The sequence below is a fragment of the Patella vulgata genome, chromosome 2 (genome assembly GCF_932274485.2).
Source record: "Patella vulgata chromosome 2, xgPatVulg1.2, whole genome shotgun sequence".
In the NCBI taxonomy this organism is placed as follows: Eukaryota; Metazoa; Mollusca; class Gastropoda; family Patellidae; genus Patella; species Patella vulgata.
The window spans coordinates 88,254,175-88,274,663 of NC_065880.2; the positions used below are offsets into that span (position 1 = coordinate 88,254,175).

At 36.0% G+C, this 20,489-nt stretch overlaps 2 protein-coding genes across 3 annotated transcripts in view; one reads left to right on the forward strand and one right to left on the reverse strand.

The window, feature by feature from the left end:
* Positions 1-6,401, forward strand: part of LOC126810078 (cadherin-99C) — a 50,328-nt gene extending 43,927 nt beyond the window's left edge. For both annotated transcript variants that reach the window (XM_050535036.2, XM_050535035.2), the window contains 2 exons: positions 425-537; positions 1,417-6,401. In XM_050535036.2, the coding sequence (XP_050390993.1) occupies positions 425-537; positions 1,417-2,076 (773 nt within the window). In that variant the 3' untranslated portion in view covers positions 2,077-6,401. The remainder of the gene's footprint in view (positions 1-424; positions 538-1,416) is intronic.
* Positions 6,402-15,159: 8,758 nt separating this feature from the next.
* LOC126812449 (ethanolamine-phosphate phospho-lyase) overlaps positions 15,160-20,489 on the reverse strand; it is a 39,507-nt gene continuing 34,177 nt past the window's right edge. The window contains exons 10-12 of the mRNA XM_050538846.2: positions 19,758-19,870; positions 18,568-18,722; positions 15,160-15,196 (exon numbers count right to left, since the gene is read on the reverse strand). Coding sequence (XP_050394803.1) covers positions 15,160-15,196; positions 18,568-18,722; positions 19,758-19,870 — 305 coding nt within the window. The remainder of the gene's footprint in view (positions 15,197-18,567; positions 18,723-19,757; positions 19,871-20,489) is intronic.

Consider the following 20,489-nt stretch of genomic DNA (forward strand, 5'->3'; position numbering starts at 1 on the left):
CCATTATTACTGATACGGTATACAATCTGTAAATCGATAGATCACTAATAATATTCTTAAAACAATAACGCTAGACTGAACGACAGGTGACAAAAAGTACCAGGTAAAAGGTGAGTAGAGTTATCCCCCTTTATCTTCATATATTTTCTTTTATTTCTCCAACCTTTTTGTTGCTAAATGTTCTGTTACTTATACTGTACGTTTAAAAATCCCTTTGTAAAGTTTGTTAGAAATGTCCCCCCTTTTCAAGCCTTGTTTTTGTTTAACAGTAATTGACATCTAGATAACGAAATAACTCGTTTTAGACAATTTATAACTAGTAATACGAGTAATACAAAAAATAAATAAAAAATAAAGATAGATCTATCATTTGACATTATTATTTGTCTAAAAAATAACGAAATCGTTTTCAATGTTTTTTTAGGTGATATAACCAATATAACTAATTACTTCCGTATTGATGACATCACTGGTGTCGTCACTGTTTTACGTGTTCTAAAAGATATTGATATCGCCAGTTTTAGCTTAACTATTAAGGTGGGTTTATTTATGGTTTTTTTTAATGAAAAATGGACGCAAACATAAATCTTTCGACGTCTTACACAGCTGTTAGACTATCCACAGTGGCTGTTAGGGCAAAATGTCCCCCAGAGTACATCGCATGGCGCATGCCCGTCTTTGTTAGTCCGTTTTGTCTTGGAAGTTAAAGCCCATATCATTTCATTTCATTATCAATTAATATGTGCCGAGTCCACTGAAGTATGTGGTCTGATACCTGAAAAATGTCCCCCAGAGTACATCGCATAGCGCATGTCCGTCTTCGTTAGTCCGTTTTGTCTAGGGCGTTAAAGCCCATATCATTTCATTATCAATTAATATGTGCCGAGTGCACTGAAGTATGTGGTCTGATCTATAAAAAAAATTAATAATATCTTCCTTTGATCATCTCCCTTTGTTTCTTCACGTTGAAATCACGATTAGATCTATTTAATAAAGTCAACTTCAAGTTTGGTAAAAAGCCACGAGATGTAAACAGCGCTAGCGCTAATCCCAACTCTAACCAATTCTGGACCTAGCCCCAGTGCTTACCCTAACCTACAATCTCCCAACAATCACGTGTCCTAACCTTATTTACACCACAGCGACCTTGACGGAAATTGAGTTGGCCTTAACTATTAGATTTAGTCTTGTAATCATGCTATCACAGTATTATTTGATGTCATATCAATTATTTTTGTAAGCATGACCATCGACGTACGGATGCTTTCCTTAATGGAGGTATCAAAAAGAGGATTGGGATTATAAATTTAGAATAGACACGCGTAGCTCCTAAAGTATTAAGGCTTCTAATTCACTGAAACGAAACATGCTATTAAAATTTCACGTGTTTATGTTCCATCATATTATTTCTTTCAGGCCGAAGAAGTTTCTACCAATCGACATTCAACATCGACGTTTTTGTGGGTGACCATATTAGGACGTACTACTGATGGACCATCGACACAGATTGTGACTCAGTTGATACGAGGAGAAGACAGCACTCTAAAGAACGCCATGATAGCCCTGGCTGTTATCATTTTCATCATCATCATTGTCTTCATCGTCAGTATATTCTTTGTTAGGAAAAGGTACCGAAAGCCAGCAGTCTCACCATTGGACCTTTCTCCTGCCGGAAGTGAAAAGGGAACGGATGATGAAGATTTATCAATCAGTGACAGTGACAATTGGCCGTCACCCATTCCGCCTGGTAAACAAGAGCGAATCATAGCCTCGCTTCCAGAAGGTCGGGGGTCACTTCCGCCCATTCAGTATGTGGAAACCGAGAACGAGACACCTAGTCAGTACCATCAGAATATTACGCAAAGTACATTACAACGAACAAGTTCAAAGCGATCGCGTAAACGCAACCGTGAGAACGAAAGAAATGAAATGTACGACGGTACGAGGGAGTACGAAGGAACGGCAGAGTGTGATTTCTTCACCAACAAGGACAAAACTAAAATTAAACAATCATCAAAGAGTCGCAATGTTGAACTTGATCCAAAATACTGGATAACAGTAGATAATGATTATTAGTCATGTCATATCAATAAACGCGTCATATCCGGATGATATTAATAAACACGTCATATCCGGTTGATATCAATAAGCACATCATATCCGGTTGATATCAATTAGCACATCATATCCGGTTGATATCAATAAGCACATCATATCTGGTTGATATCAGTAACCACGTCATATCCGGTTGATAATCATTAACCACGTCATATCCGGTTGATATCAATAAGTACGTCATATCCGGTTGATAATCAATAAGCACATCATATTGGACTAATATCAAATGTCTATATACCATCCTTCCTAAATTAAATCGTTTAATAGTATGACGGGCATTTTAAAATATATAAACATATTGTAATCGCAACGAACCATAGATGCAAGTAAAAGTAAATTAGTGAAACATGAACGTCTTTTGGTTGAGAATTGTGTCGGAAGCGAAATCAAGTAATAGTCTTTTGGCCCGAACCTAGAGTCATTACTCTATGATTTAAATTTTCTACTTATCTATTGGTTAGTGATATCGACATATTCTGTGTAAATTAAGAAACCTTTTTTTTATGATTGCGACCGTGATAGGTGTGATTGTAAGTTTATAAATGAATGTGAAGAAGTGATTTACTGACCCACGACTTGTATCTGTGACAGAGAAACGTTGTGACTAAACGTGTTAAAGATTATATATTTTATACCCTCTAAATAATCTCCAAGTTAGTGCTGCCTTGTAACTTAACGACATGAATTAATATTGTTTGTTTTATAGAGGTGTCAAGCGTCTGTGATATTTAAAACATACTAAAACTAAATGTAACCCAAACAATAAACTGCTGTTTCCGTTTATTTATTCAGAATATCTGAATCAGGCCCGTAGCCAGCGGGGGGCAATGGCGGGGGGCAATGCCCCCCCCCCCCTGAAAAAAATGTTATTGCCCCCCCTCCCCCCACGAAAAAAAAGTTACCGAAAAAAATTTCCGACTATAGCTCTAAAATACCAGACCCTAGTGTAGTAAAGACAAGACAAGTAAAACAACATTTTGAACTATAAAAAACGAAACGAAATAGGATTCGTGTTTTAATCAGATTGATAGTATGTCAAAGATGTAATACGTGTTCCAGACTAAGTAAGCATACACTGCAGCGCGCATGGCACCCCTTTCTATTATATATGAAAAAATGAATTAAAATCGTTGTATAACATACGATTAGGTATATATCGTAATATTGAACCTTTGATTTGATCGTGTGTCAATTTCACCGAGAAAATGATCTCTAATAATTTATTACTACATTGTTATGAGTTCATAAAACAAGTAACATTGAAAATAACGTCATTTAAACCTAAATAATTACGTCGAGTGATTCATGACATCGTTGTCAACCAAACATGGAAAATGACGTAAATTACGCCATTGGCAATGACCAATGAAGTTATTTATCCATATTACGACGTCGTTATTAGCAATGACGTCAAATGCCATAACGAATATCCAGTCACTCTGGGCTGATAGCTGGTAGACCACATCATGGACCAGAAAGAAATACAACTAAACGGTGCTATGTGTGTCTTTTATTTCCATTTGCAGTAATGCTAGGTTCCCAGTATCACGATTCGCGTTACGATTGGAATCGTGGTTTTAATCGTGGTAATCCTATCAGGTCTTATCATATATTGAGGTCAGTCGTAGCAACCGTGTTGACCGTATCCGAAGGTATCTGCATGTACCAGCTCGTGGACTCAATAGGGACAACCTTGTCTTAAAGAATCGCACGACAGTTGGAACCTAGCATAAACGAACGATAAAGCAATGTATCATAAATTGAATGTTTTTCACTATGTCACATGTTTATTTATTTTAACACATTTTAAATATTTGTATATATACACAATAGTTGAATGCTATTATCGTAAATGTTGTAATTTTATAATCGTGAATGTTTTAATTTGTAATTTTATAATCGTGAATATTGTCATTTGTAATCTTATAATCATTTATTTATAGTTAAATAATTCATTAGTTTCATAACCCTAACCTGTACAGATTTATATTTCGTTTCGTTTTTATACTTTCAATAACCTACGCTACATGAAGATCTGACCAGTTTTACTGGAAGGTCGCGTCAGGGGTCGTACTAGCGGCTTTTGAGCCTATGATGTCAGACATTGATTAATCAATAAGCGTTGACGTTTCTAGTGGTTTACCCACAGTTCCGTGCATCACACGCCAAGAACTCGTCGTAGCGGACTGCTTCATTGGCTAATCCCTCACATTAACCAGAACGCGGCTTATATATCAACTCTTTCAGATCCTAGTGTAGTGAAGACAAATAAATCGAAATTTTGAATTATAAAAAAACGAAAAGAAATAGGATTTGTGTTTTAATCAGAATACAGCTTTAAACTAAATATCTTTATTGTAGGCCTAATTTAGTACATCCCCAAACTAGAATATACAGCCTTAAACTAGAATACAACGTCAACACAAGTATTTTTATTGTAATTTAATGTTATAATATAGCTTTAACCGAGAATATAACTTTAACCTAAGTGTCTGTGTTGTAATTTAATGTTAGAATACAACTTTAAACCAAGTGTCTGTATTTTAACATAGTGCTAGAATACAACTTTAACCCATGTGTCTGTATTGTAATTTAGTGCTAGAATACAACTTTAACCCAAGTGTAAATTAAGTGTTAGAATACAACTTTAACCTTAGTGTCTGTATTGTAATTTAGTGCTAGAATAAATTTTGACCCAAGTGTCTGTATTGTAATTTAGTGCTAGAATACAACTTTAACCTAAGTGTCTGTATTGTAATTTAGTGCTAGAATACAACTTTAACCTAAGTGTCTGTATTGTAATTTAGTGTTAGAATACAACTTTAACCTAAGTGTCTGTATTGTAATTTAGTGTTAGAATACAACTTTAACCTAAGTGTCCGTATTGTAATTTAGTGTTAGAATACAACTTTAACCTAAGTGTCTGTATTGTAATTTAGTGTTAGAATACAACTTTAACCTAAGTGTCTGTATTGTAATTTAGTGCTAGAATACAACTTTAACCTAAGTGTCCGTGTTGTAATTTAGTGCTATAATACAACTTTAACCTAAGTGACTGTATTGTAATTTAGTGTTAGAATACAACTTTAACCTAAGTGTCCGTGTTGTAATTTAGTGCTATAATACAACTTTAACCTAAGTGTCTGTATTGTAATTTAGTGTTAGAATACAACTTTAACCTTAGTGTCCGTGTTGTAATTTAGTGCTAGAATACAACTTTAACCTAAGTGTCTGTATTGTAATTTAGTGTTAGAATACAACTTTAACCTAAGTGTCCGTGTTGTAATTTAGTGCTAGAATACAACTTTAACCTAAGTGTCCGTGTTGTAATTTAGTGCTAGAATACAACTTTAACCTAAGTGTCTGTATTGTAATTTAGTGTTAGAATACAACTTTAACCTAAGTGTCTGTATTGTAATTTAGTGTTAGAATACAACTTTAACCTAAGTGTCTGTATTGTAATTTAGTGTTAGAATACAACTTTAACCTAAGTGTCCGTATTGTAATTTAGTGTTAGAATACAACTTTAACCTAAGTGTCTGTATTGTAATTTAGTGTTAGAATACAACTTTAACCTAAGTGTCTGTATTGTAATTTAGTGCTAGAATACAACTTTAACCTAAGTGTCCGTGTTGTAATTTAGTGCTATAATACAACTTTAACCTAAGTGACTGTATTGTAATTTAGTGTTAGAATACAACTTTAACCTAAGTGTCCGTGTTGTAATTTAGTGTTAGAATACAACTTTAACCTAAGTGTCCGTGTTGTAATTTAGTGCTATAATACAACTTTAACCTAAGTGTCTGTATTGTAATTTAGTGTTAGAATACAACTTTAACCTTAGTGTCCGTGTTGTAATTTAGTGCTAGAATACAACTTTAACCTAAGTGTCTGTATTGTAATTTAGTGTTAGAATACAACTTTAACCTAAGTGTCCGTGTTGTAATTTAGTGCTAGAATACAACTTTAACCTAAGTGTCCGTGTTGTAATTTAGTGCTAGAATACAACTTTAACCTAAGTGTCTGTATTGTAATTTAGTGTTAGAATACAACTTTAACCTAAGTGTCTGTATTGTAATTTAGTGTTAGAATACAACTTTAACCTAAGTGTCTGTATTGTAATTTAGTGCTAGAATATAACTTTAACCTAAGTGTCTGTATTGTAATTTAGTGCTAGAATATAGCTTTAACCTAAGTGTCTTTACAAATTTATATTTATTTATAAAGTGTCTTTTTTATAATCTGTATATAGTTTAATATATTATTAAAAACTTCCAAACTTATTAATTTGTTATGGGATTTTCACTAGATTGGCATTAATCGTCTAATGGTTCGTTCGATCAATGTCGTGTTTACGGTAAATACGAGATCTGCCCAGCGCATTAACTGAATAACTGAAGGAAGAGCCATTTTGGGCGTCCGGAAAACTTCGGCCAAGGTCGCTATTTTGTTACGTAATCTGTAAGTTCAGCGTCAGAACAAAACAGGTATAATAACAGGCGCTTGTAACGTGGAAAATGTTTCAAAAATAACATTTAGCTATTACTAAGTATATGTTTAAAGACTGTTACGTCCATGTACGGAAGCGAGATTTACAAATAACTGGTCTGATTCCAATTTCTAACTCAAGGGCAAATAACTCGTCTGAAACCGATTCTCTTTCAGTAGATATATTAGATATATTATTGTATCTACTGAAAGAGAATCGGTTTCAGATGAGTTATTTGCCCCTGAGTTATAAATTGGAATCAGAAAAGTTATTTGTAAATCTCGCTTACGGCCATGGACGTAAATAGTAGAGCGGCTAGGGGGAGGGGGGGGGGGGCGTTGGTGGTTCACCCATATCGTTGACTTCCCGAGTAAAGGTGTAATACTATACAGGTTATTTTAGTTCTATGAAAGGTGCTCTGTTTAATATATTGAAGTGGTTAAACAAATGGGTGACAACGAGAAATGGGCGAAGTAGGTATTTTACAAGATTCAACTTTCTTAAGACTAACACCCGGACCGTTCCTGCCACCATCAATTGCTGAAAGTAGGGTACTATCGTCCAGTCATCTCGTGCACAAATCAGTCCAATTAAATATCATAATGTTGACGTAAAACGGTGCCCATACGAAACACTTTCCCAAAATGGTAATTGCCCGGCCCTAATAGCTGGCGCATCTATACTTTCTATATAAGAAAAGGCGGGGTTAAATTTACCTTCAGACATTATGTGGGTTTCCTAGTGAGACATACCGTTAGCCGCCTCGCTTACAGGCCGGGGTATTTTCAGACATCATTTAGTATTCACAGAAGGACGTTCCCACAGTCTCCTCGGCTGAAAGGCTGGGAAACAGGCATCATACAGCGGCCCTCAAGGGACATTTAGCCGCCCCGGCTTAGAGGTCGGGATATCCGCATCATGCGGGGTTCTTAGAAGAAATAGAGACAACATGCAGTGTTAGGGGCATACCTTTAGTCGCCTCGGCTTAGGGGCCAGGGGAGATCACCATGTAGACTTACAAGATCTTTGAAGTTTTTTACACAACGTAGAGGTCAAAGGGAAAACCAAGTCTCTGTATTATATTCTATATCAAGAAACCTTATGGAAGCATCAGAACCGCCGCACTATTGGATTTCTCGATGACGGCTAAAAGTTACAATCTGCTATTTTGCTCTGGGTCTAAAGACAAGCCAACAGGTACACCAGACTAGACTGTGAGTCTTTATTTAACTGTTATATAATATACAAGATTTCTGTCACTCTCTCTCTGAAGGTAATATAGAAAGATGCAAATCATATTTTGTTTATCCATAAAGTAAAATATATTCAAAATTACATCACATATTAACAAAAGAGAGGGCGACAAGTGGGGTATTAACGTCCACTTGATACAAACTTGGTCATTTCTGGACTAGCTTATGGTTCAATTTCATTTTAATAATACACTTCCACCTGGGAATCTTTAGCAGTGGGGGACTCGGAGAAAAGCCATGAGGCTGGACACCCGACCCTACTCCTTGTCACATACAAGTGGGGATTTGTCGAACCCATGCCACTTGACTCAATAGCTGACTTTGTGATCTAGCACTAAAGCTTAAACGATCGGAGTCATTACAGACTTGGCAATCATGATCATAAACAAGCCAACAGTGAGGCTGATGTCCCCCGCGGAAATCCCAAAATAAATAGATGACACATATTAATTAATAGCACATTTATTTTTTTCAAAAGTATACACTAAGTTTCATCACTCTCTATTAGATAGAATCAAGATTATCTTGTCCCAAAGCATCGACCAATGAAATTGATTAACTCTGCTTAGCTTTAGCTCAAAATGTTAATCATTGAACTCAGTCAAGACCTAATGAACATCTACATAAGTTTAAACATTCTACCTCAATTAAAAGCAGAGTTATTATGTTTCAAAGTCTTGACCAATCAAATTGCTTATGGCTCCTTAGTCTAAGCAGAAAATTCTCATCATCAACTTTGTCAAGGTAATTAAAACTATGTGCCCCAAAGCATCAACCAATCAGATTGCATATCTCTGCTTACCCTAAGCAAAAAATGCTCATTCTTGGACTCCATCAAGGCAATGACCTAATAAACACCTACACCAAGTTTGAACATTCTAGCTCAATTAGAAGGAGAGTTATTGTGTTCCAAAGTCTCGGCCAATCAAATTGCTCATCGCTCTGCTTACCCTGGGCAGAAAATGCTCATTATCGAACTTAGTCAAGGTATTGATGTAATGAAACTATACACCAAATTTCATTACTCTCACTCAATTAGAACTAAAGTTATCGTGTCCCAAGGCATCAACCAATCAAATTGCTTATCTCTGCTTACCCTAAGCAGAAAATGCTTATCTTCGAAATCCATCCAGGCATTGACCTAATAAATACCTATACCAAGTTTGAACATTCTAGCTCAATTAGAATGAGTTATTGTATCCCAAAAAGTGTGACGGACAGACAGACGGACCAACCCATTTTAATAGTCCCCTGCTTTCTTCGAAAAGTGGGGGACAATTAACACAGCCATCATTTTCTATATTTAGCCTGGGGCTGTAAATAGCTCTCCTTAAATATGCACAAGGCAAATATAGATGTATAGATTGATAATGTACACCAGAGTTACAAGTGTGGGTATAAAATACACCGGGATAATATACACCAGAGTACATGGATAACATAACAGAGGGTATCAGTGTAACATCAGAGGGTATATCATATACATGGATAATACACATCAGATTAACAACAGAGGGCAAATCATATACATCAGAGTAACAACAGAGGGTATATCACATACATAGATAATACACATCAGAGTAACAACAGAGGGCATATCATATGCACAAAAATAACAACAGAGGGTATATCATGCACATGGGTAACATACATCAGAGTAATAAGAGAGGGTATATCATACACACCAGAGTAAAAGCAGAGGGTATATCATATACACCAGAGTAAGAACAAAGGGTATATCATACACACCAGAGTAACAACATAGTGTATATAATATACACCAGAGTAATAACAGAGGGTATATCATACACACCAGAGTAACAACAGAGGGTATAGCATATACACCAGAGTAACAACAGAGGGTATATCATATACACCAGAGTAACAACAGAGGGTATATCATATACACCAGAGTAACAACAGAGGGTATATCATATACACCAGAGTAACAACAGAGGGTATATCATATACACCAGAGTAACAACAGAGGGCATATATACACAAAAATAACAACAGAGTTTATATCATACACATGGGTAACATACATCAGAGGATATATCATACACACCAGAGTAACAGCAGTGTATAATACACGTGGATAATATACACCAGAGTAACAACAGAGTGTATAATACACATAGATAATATACATCAGAGTAACAACAGAGGGTATAATACACATAGATAATATACATCAGAGTAACAACAGATCATTCAACAAATATACATACAGAAATATACATAGAGAAATGCGGTCCACTCGACACAAACTAGGTCATTTTAGGAAAAACATTGAGTTCAATTTTATTTCAATAAATCACTTGAATGTAGGGGGTCTTTAGCAGTGGGAGGAAACAGGAGCAGCCGGGAAAAAACAGGAAATATTCAACAAGGCAATGTGGTCAGAGATGCTGAACAGTTTAATTAGATTGGAAATGAATTTAATAAAATCTGATTTAACGTCCATCTTTTCTGATTATTTGATGGCTACAGAGATAACAACAGAACGCAAATTTCAAACACATAATTCTCAATACTTAAAGGAGCTAAATCGCTAATATTTGGGACCTAGAAATTGACCCAAATGGGTCGTACGCATATAATAATGTAATCTGATTGTATATACATGTAAACTGATTTACATTCAATTGTTTCTGTTTAGGCTCTAATTTCAAATCAGTTATCTCCAGCGAAATACGGCAGGAGTCTCAACCGAATCGCTATTTCTAGCGCCTGGTAATTCCAGTCTATTGTGCATGCTCTCATGGCGTCACCGTTTGACATGAGGTGTGGAATGTGTCTAGTCTCATTCTTTCTGATCATTTGTTACAAGTGACGCTGAAACGCACTATGGTACACAATTCGTGTACCATTGGTACAATGTTTATTTTGTCTTAAATATTGGATATCAGAAGCCTACCTTTTCCCGGTAAGATAACAACATCAATGTTGATTTTAATTGACAAATAATTCGTGTTTTCAACGAGTAGGAATTTTGATGATATTGAGTTAGAGACTTAGCTACTTTAATTATATCAGATATATGTGATTATTAATACACATCACCAGAATAACAAGGTCACAAACTGTTTTAAATGACAATTTTTACAAAAATATTTGTGAGTGGGATGGAATGAATTTTACATCTGGTCAGATGAACAATGTGATCATTTCTCAGACAATTTACTTTAATAAGGCAAAATGGGTTATCTTCCTAACCTTGCACATCCAAGTCGAGTTCCCTAACCACTTGTCTATCATGACTAGAATAACTTTTGTTGAGAAAATCGGTGGATTATTTTATTTTCTCAGTGATTTTTAGGGGACGCAACTCCACACTATAACTGTGCGTAGGGGTCTTTAGCAGTGGGAAGAAACCGGAGGACCCGGAGAAAGCCAACGAGGTTGAACAGACGACCCTACTCCTTGTCACGTAAAACCTGGGAATAGAAACCACACAACTTGACTCAATGACAGACCTTATGATACAGCATGCACGCACTAACCATTCAGTCATCTACCCCGCTTCCCCCGAGCTTGAATAGATGGTCGTGACAAAAAACTTGGCCTTAGAATTATCTTTTCTTTATCACAATCCTTTCAGCAAGAATTGTTGATTGTCACCTGTCATCGTTTGTTGATAAGTTTCAGCACCATTTGTTGATGTTCACCTTACATCACTTGTCGATAAGTTTCAGCAACATTAATGTTCACAGTGAAAATACCAACTGTCAATCGACACCCAAGGGAAATTTATTGAAGTTCAGCCTTCCTTTAAAAATGTAAATGTTTTATGTCTTTAATAGACATTTAACTTTGTGTGACATTTGCACAGGCATCAGACATTCAGACTTCTACTTTGATGTAATATTTATTTATTTACTTTTTCGCATCGTGGGATGTACATTGATGATTTAACAGCACTAAACATGGCTATGTGTCAGTAAAATCCAGTGAGAAGTACAGCGTGTAGACCAATAATCGCATCGTTGGCTGGTACATCAATTATTTAACAGCACTACACATGGGTCATGTCTCAGTAAATCCATTCAGATGTACAGCGCATAAAGCAATTATTGCACCATTAGATGGTTTATAATAGCCCAATGATAATAAATCCTGCTAACAAAATTGTCTGTGTGTGATTTGAGGGATACATGAATCTCTTGTGTGAGTTGAGTCACTAATAGAAACATCAAATAATTAAGGCTTAACTTGTCAGACATTTTTACCAAAAATAAAGGGGCATAACTCTTATCATCAGTTTATAAAGGCTTTTAAAGGCTTCAGTTCCTTTCAGTATTTGATGACTAGATATTCCATCCATCCATCCATCCCATTTCAGAATTACTAACACTATATCAAACAAATCGTTCCTTGAGATCTTATAACCACAACAGTCTTTGTTGTTCCACAGTCAAAACTGAAACGTTTTGGTAACAGAAGTTTTAGTGTAGTTTCTCCCAAAATATGGAATGATTTACCTCTGAATGTCCAAAACAAGTTAAACGTTGACTACTTTCAAATTACAGATGAAGACTCACTTATTTCTGTAATGCTATGAGAATTAGACTTTCTGTTCACTGTGTATTGTCTCAAGGCGCTTTGAGTAGGCTTTTGGATGCATTTAGCGCTCTACAAATGTACATTATTATTATTATCTATATATGTTGTTGCTCACTATTTCTCTCTTCTCACCATCTTGAAATAAACGGTCATCGCCAGTTAGACTTCGGATGACATCATGATATTCAGATAAACAAGGCACTGTCATCTTTATGTATCACGAAATCTAACAGATGAGCTTAGTTTAAAATTGGATTGAATCCATTTCGGGAGAACATCCAGCATCGGTTATTTGATTTGTTTTCTTAATTAAATGTTAAATAATCAATCTGAGTACATATTTTGCTTGGATTAATCACTGAGAAATCAGATATTTTCCATATAACACCATTATCCCCCCATTTCTGTTGACAATAATTTTAACTTTGTGATTTTGTTAATCAACAATATTTTAAAATACAGTTTCTTTCAAAAGCAGTTCTTTCTGTAAATTCTATTTAATCCATTTCCTCATAACGGGCTCTCTTTTCGTCTGAACACCCATCGTCGTCGTCTGAAGCCGTCTGATGTATCCTATCCAGCGTCCCTGATATCACAGTTATCGGAACATCACCCGTTTCCGATTGGGTCATATCCATGCCGCTATTCGTTAAACCTACGCTTGCGGCTTCTGTTTCGATACTCTTTAAGATGGTATCAAAGACTTGTATGACGCGTCTTGCGTTGTCACAATTAAAACATAACGGAGGGGTGAGAACAATCACGTTAGATTCAGGTCCATCATTGGCCAATATTATATTCTGTTCTTTAGCCCTGAAAAATAAGCAAATGAAAATATTGGACTTAAGGGGAGGCACTGCTCGACAAATATGAATTTTAAAATAACTGGCTTCTAATAATGCTATCAACTTGAAATTTTCAGGAGTTGTTCACATCGACAAAATAGGCTAATCGGCAGTTTTGGGGGAATCTGCTTTACTGGTTACCATGGAAACAAAAAATTTTTTTACTGCTTAAAAAAAATCGTTCTCTGAAAGTATCAAAGGTAGAAGCCTGGAACTTTTTTTAAAATGTTCCTAGGACATTTCTCTGTGCAATTATCAATATGGTGTTGTTATTGTGTCCTTGCATGTCATTCTATTCAACAAAACAAAAATTATGAAAAATGTTGTTTTCAATGAGGGATTTCAAATGCCAATTTACTACACTAAAAATTCATTTAGAGTACTGAAAATCCTTATTGGCATGGAACTAACATTACTTAAGTATGTGTGTAAGTTTCAGACATATCTGTTGTAAACTTTTCAAGAACGATTTTTGTAAGGTTGTCGACTGTTGATATTTTACTTTTTGAGAAATTAAGACATAAAGAGGTAAAACAGCAAAATTTGAATTGCAAGAGTGTTCAAAAGTGCATTTTTTCTATCATAAACCACTTTATATGTATTTTCTTTAATTACAAGTGAAATAAAAATGAATGAACATCACAAATATGCAAATATAAAAAATCGATAATTTGAGTCAAAATTGACATTTGTCGACCCTTGCCTCCCCTTAAATGAAAAGAGAGAGAGATGGGGTTTAACGTCCACTCGACACAAACTTGGTCATTTTGGGACTAACATATGGTTCAATTTTAATTCAATAATTTGTTGCGCATAGGGTTCTTTAGCAGTGGGAAGGAAACCGGAGGACCCGGAGAAAGCTCACAAGGTTGGTAAATAAAAAAAAATTGAAATGGGGTTTACAGTCCTGTCATAGTGTGCAACAAACAATATATTTTTGTTGTGCACTAACAAAATGAAATGAAATGGGGTTTAACGTCCTACTTTTCTGCTCCAACTGGGCTAATGAAGATGGGTTGTGCACTAACAAGTAATCAATTAAAGTTTAAGCGATTAGCTTGCTTTCAAATTGATAATTTTGTTTCGTTTTTTATAGTACAAAATTTTGTTTTAGTTGTCTTTACTACACTAGGATCTGGAAAAGTTGTTATATAACCCGCGTTCTGGTTGATGTAAGTAAATAGCCAATGAAACGGTCACTTGCAGCGAGTTCTTGGCGTGCGATGCACGTAACTGTGGATATATCCACTAGAAACATCAACGCTGATTGGTTAATCAAATGTCTGACGTCATAGGTTCAAAAGCCGCTCATGTGGCCCCTGACACGATCTCGCACTACAACTGGTCAGATCTTCATGTAGATTTGTATTTTAATAAAATTGAAAAAATTAGAGGTTATAACCGGTGAGCCAGTCCCAATCACTCTGTTTCACGTATTTCCAACTCGTTTCTATTTGAGGTAAATATTCTATTCAGGAAAAATATATTTATATTCACCGAATCTATTCCAGGTTACGACAGGTGAAGTCAGTCTCAAGAAGACAATTTCATGTATATATTTCTATTACCTGTTCTGGTATATACATGTATATATTTTCACACCTGTTATATATTGTCTGCGATATCACCTCGGTGGAAGCGGACGTTAAATAAAGCTATTATGGTATATAAGTGTATATATTTCACACCTGTCACAGAATATACATGTATATATTTCACACCAGTCAGATGTTACCTGTAATATAACACCTGTCAGGTAAATATATATTACCTGTAACAAAGTATTTCTGCTGCTTCTTTAGCTGGTTTTTTACTTTCCTTATCCATTACGAGTTCAACCCCTATAATCATTCCTTGACCCCTAAAATATAAATATTTACAGGTAACTTTAAACAATTTCAACAGGTATAATCATTCCTTGACCCCTAAAACATATAATATGTAACATACTAAATACTATCTCTAAGGCATGGCTGAGTGGTCTAATAAGTCATCTTTAAATCGTGTTTTGCGGGTAGAATTTGGTTTTTTAAATGTTCACAAAACAGCCTGTGCCCCCTTTTCAGGCCCTGGATCTCCTGATGTGTTATCAAATCACTTATATGCTCCTATATCCAGAAATATATAGTTTGTCTCTAGATATAATTTGGTTTTTTTTTTTTTTTTTAAACAATATTTTTATTCATTAAATCTGAATTAGGATTGGGGAACAGGCTATGCCTATGTGTGACCCCTCTCTCTGATTTAGGTACATGTACACATTATAAATATTTACATACATACATACATACATATATACATAATTACATAATTATAGAGCATATATGATACATCATGGATAATATAGAGACTTAGATGATTACACAGAGTGCAGGGCTTGGAATGACTTAAGAGTTGTTTATGGAGATTTAAATCTTTTTGATAAGGAAATAAATTGTTGGACTTCTTGGAAAATAAGTGTGTTTATCTCTGGACTAAGTTTTGTTGACCCATACAACAGACAACTGATTGTTTTATGATTATGTTGAAGGTTATGGATTGTCCGTTTTCTTGCATCTGAATATAAGTGGCATACGAGTAAATAGTGTTCGGTATCTTCGAATTTGTGACCACAGAGGCAAGCAGGGCTATCATCGACGTGTCTGAGGAATTTATGGCCTTGTAGGTTCGAGCAGCATAATCTTAGTTTACAGTGGATTATTTGTGATTTTCGTATCCCAGTATAGTAATATGATGGCACGATGGTGTCTAATTTATTTAGTGAATTTCCAAAGATAGCAAGGGATCGAGAGTTTCTAATTTCAACGTTAAGTTTGTTCCATTCTCGTATACTGGAAGGGATGAAGGACTCTGAGAAAATTTCGGTTCTGCATCTGGTTTCCTTTAGTTTATCTTTGTTTCTAAGGGTATAATTGATAGGGGTAGAGGACAGTTCTAATAGGTCAGAGAGATATGATGGAACGAGGTTGTTAGTAATTTTGTACATTAATTTTAATTTATGACGTCGACGTCTTTCCGAGAGTGGAACAAACCCAGTCTCTTTATAGAGTAAGGCATGGCTAGTACCTCTTACCGCCCCACAGATAGTGCGCAGTGCATCTAATTGTAGGGATTCTAGTTTGTTAGCTAAATAATCACTGCACCCATCCCAGATAATGTCGGCATAATCAAAGTGTGGAAGGATAAAAGAAGAGTATATTATGTTTAAAGATTTTCTATTTAATCGATATTTTAGAGAACGAAGGCAATTTACTAGTTTGGATACTTTGCTTACAATGCTATCTATATGATTATTCCATTTACAGTTAGTTTGAAAGATAAGACCTAGATGTTTATGTTCACTTACTTCTTTGATTTGTACCTGGTTCATAAATAATGGTGGGTTAACTATGTGGGGTTTAGTAGTAATAGTCAGTGTCTCTGTTTTTAGGGGGTTAAAAGTTACCAGCCATGTCTCAGCCCAATTTCTGATTCGATTTAAGTCATCGTTAATGGTAGCAGCACTTGCCTCTGGGTCTTCAATTTTTAAGTATAAAGAGGTATCGTCAGCAAATAATCTAATGTTTGAATTTATATTGTTCACAATATCATTTATGTATATTAAGAATAAAAGAGGGCCTAGTACAGATCCCTGTGGAACACCAGCAGGGATGCTTCTGGGGTCCGAGGAGGTGCCACTGATGGTTACACATTGTTGTCTATTTTTTAAATAATCTACGAACCAGAGCAGTAGATCTCCTCGAACCCCCGCAGCATCCAGCTTGTGACAGAGTCCGGCATGCCAAACCCTGTCAAAGGCCTTGCTGATGTCACAGAAGACTATTCTAGTATATTGATGTTGGTCAATGGCTCGACAGAAGAAGTGTGTTAGGTCGATTAGTTGAAATATGGTAGAATCACCTGGAAGAAAGCCACTCTGGACAGGTGTTAGTATTGAGTTATCTCTAAGGAAGTTAAAGACATGTTTGTGGATGATTTTTTCAAAAATTTTGACTATTATACTTAAGAGGGAGATTGGTCTATAATTACTACAATCGTTTGGAGAGCCTTTTTTGAATATAGCGACCACGTTTGCAAATTTCCAAATGTTTGGTACAATGTGTAGATCTAATGATAGTTTAAAAAGTTGGCAAAGTGGATGACTGATTTCTTTTGAGATGTATTTTAGAATTCTCGCGTTTATTTCGTCGGGTGAAATATAGGCTCTCAACCGCCGCTAACGATTTAAAGGGCCATATTATCCGGCATTTTGGATTTTACTAATATTATCTAATCACCCCACAACATAATGAACAATATCAGTGTATTCCTTGACCTCAGAAACATATGGTTAGGCACTAAAATTATCATCTTAGACTAAATACTATGGGGGTTATAGGGTATTATTTGAAATGGCGGCATCTTGGACGCCATCTTGAATTTCTCAAAACACTCAAGGGTGAAAGAGGACATCCTAGGCTACTAAAATCAATCATAAAAAAAAACTTTGTATACAATTTCCAGGTTCACTCGAAATATTGGCTAATTTTCACATCAAATTGTGATATTAAATTCACTAATTTCACATTACTATAATGCATGTATCAAATTGTAATATTGATATCCAATTGTGTCTAGTCGTTTGGAAAAACGAGGTCCTGTGTAGACATTTGCGTGCATGTAAAAGATCCCTTGACAGTTGGAATTCGATATAAGAGTAGGCCGTAAGCCCGCTGTCAGGGCAAAATTTCCCTCATAGTACACTGTATAGCATATATGCCCGTCTTCATTAGCTCAGTTCGGAACAAAACAGTACTACGTTAAACCCCCTTTCATTTCATGTTCATTTGATATCAAATTGTAATATTTGATCATTGTCTGAAACAAACATTTTCCAAGCGCAGACCCGCAGGACCTGTCTGATACATGATCATGTTGGCAGCGCACACTGATCAGCAGTGAATATTCGCTAGGCCGCGACAGTCACTGATAAAGATATGACATCAGTGCAACTTAATGAGCCACAAATATTAACTTTTTTCCTCCGACAAATTAAATTCTAAAACATTTTTTTTATGTATTAGAAAAATAAATACTTCCTATTTAGTGTAAATGGGTATTAAAATGAGTATAAGGCTCCATTTCGCCCAAACCAGTAAGGTCTTATGTAAACAATGCACGCCCCCTTGAGCCAACAATTGATGCTGCGTGATGAGATGTCACGTGTTGAAGGTAGTCATCTTTTACAGAGATATTAGAAGACTTTCGTAATCCTCTGTGAAACAGATTGGTGGGCAGCCAGTCTGGTAAAACATACCTTACATCTCCCATCATAGAATGATGAGGTAAAATAGCTCGAAATCCATCCAGTAGACATTTTCCTACAGATTTAGCCGAGGATGTCAACATCTCATTCTGTATCACATCCAATACGGCCATTCCAACAGCACAGGATACAGGATTACCGCCAAACTACAAAAAATTTTTTTTTTTACGAAAAAGCAATAAATAAATGAAATAGTGTTTAACGTCCTACTTTTCTGCTCCGACTGGGCTAATGAAGAGGGGCATACGCTATACAGTGTGCTATGAGGACAATTTTGCCCGGGCAGCAGCACTATGGCCTATTGCCAAGGGATCTTTCATCTTTCACGTTAATGTATACACGGGGCCTCAGTTTTTTTATATCTCCGACCTGCACCACCGACAAGGGGAAACCACGGCGGAAAATCACAATGAACGGTAAAAAGCAATAAACACACTCCAAACCCCTTCCTTTTTCAATTTCTGTTTATTTTTATAATCCTAACACTCACTACGACTACACATATTTAAAATTTAACTTATTCGTTAAAAAAAGTAACTAATATAAAAATATAGAGAGTACTTTACATCATACTCTACTTTCTGCACCAACTGGGCTATTAGAAACCAGTGTATGAAAACCAGTCTCTAGTCTCTACGCAAATGAAATGAAATGGAGTTTAACGTCCTCCTGTTCTGCTCCTAAACTGGTCTAATGAAGACGGGCATACGCATCACTGACAAGGGGAAACCACGCCGGAAAATCTGGATGAACTTTCTCGGCCAATGCAGGGATCGAACACCCGACCTCCAGGTTAGCGAGCCAGCAACTTACCCACTTAGGCACCGTGATCCCCCAGTCTTTACGGTGAGAGAGAGAGAGAAATGGGGTTTAACGTCCACTCGACACAAACTAGGTCATTTCGGGACTAACATACGGTTTATTTATTTTTTATTTCAATAATTTGCTTGCGTGTAGGGGTCTTTAGCAGTGGGAGGAAACCGAAGGACCCGGAGAAAACCCACGAGGTTGGAGAGGTGACCACGTCAGTTGACTCAATGACAGGCTTTATGATACAGTGTACACGTGCTAACCATTCGGCCATCCAACCCCCGCTATCACTCAAGGGAGATAACTACATATTAATAAGCAGACTGGCACAACCACTTCTACTTCACAAAGTTATAAATGTATATACTCACTGTGCTTCCAAACTCCACAAGTGTGTCTGCAATCTCTTTGGTTGTTATGACAACAGCCATTGGATGTCCATTTCCTATTGGTTTACCTATTGACACAATATCAGGAACAACATCTGAAACAAACAAAAATATTGTATAAAATTATTGACGTAAGTTAAAAACAGTGAACGCACGGATGAAAGTAAACACCCTACATTAAAGGACCATGATAGAAATGAAATAAAATGAAATGGGGTTTAACGTCCTACTGTTCTGCTCCAAACTGGACTTATAAGACAGCGGCACTATGGTCTACTCTTATATCGAATTCCAACTGTCAAGGGATCTTTTATGTGCATGCCAATGTGTACACGGGACCTTCTTTATTTGTCCTATCCGGACGACTAAACAGCTGTCCTTGTCAGGCCCTCTGTCTTGCATCACTGATAAAGGGGAACCACGCCGGAAAATCTGGATGAACTTTCTCGGCCAATGCAGGGATTGAAAACCCAATCTCCAGGGTAGTGAGCCAGCATCTTATCCCTCAGGGTTCCCGCGGCTTCGTCAAACATTTTTTCAAGGATATTCAAGGATAAATATACGTCAAATTCAAGGATTCACATGGACATTTTTTAGCCTAATGTTACAATTTTTCATCTTAAAAATAACCAAAACATTACCAACTATCGTTATAATCTCATATTTAAAAGGAATTGAAGACATTTGAAACAAAATTAAGGATCTCAACAGAAA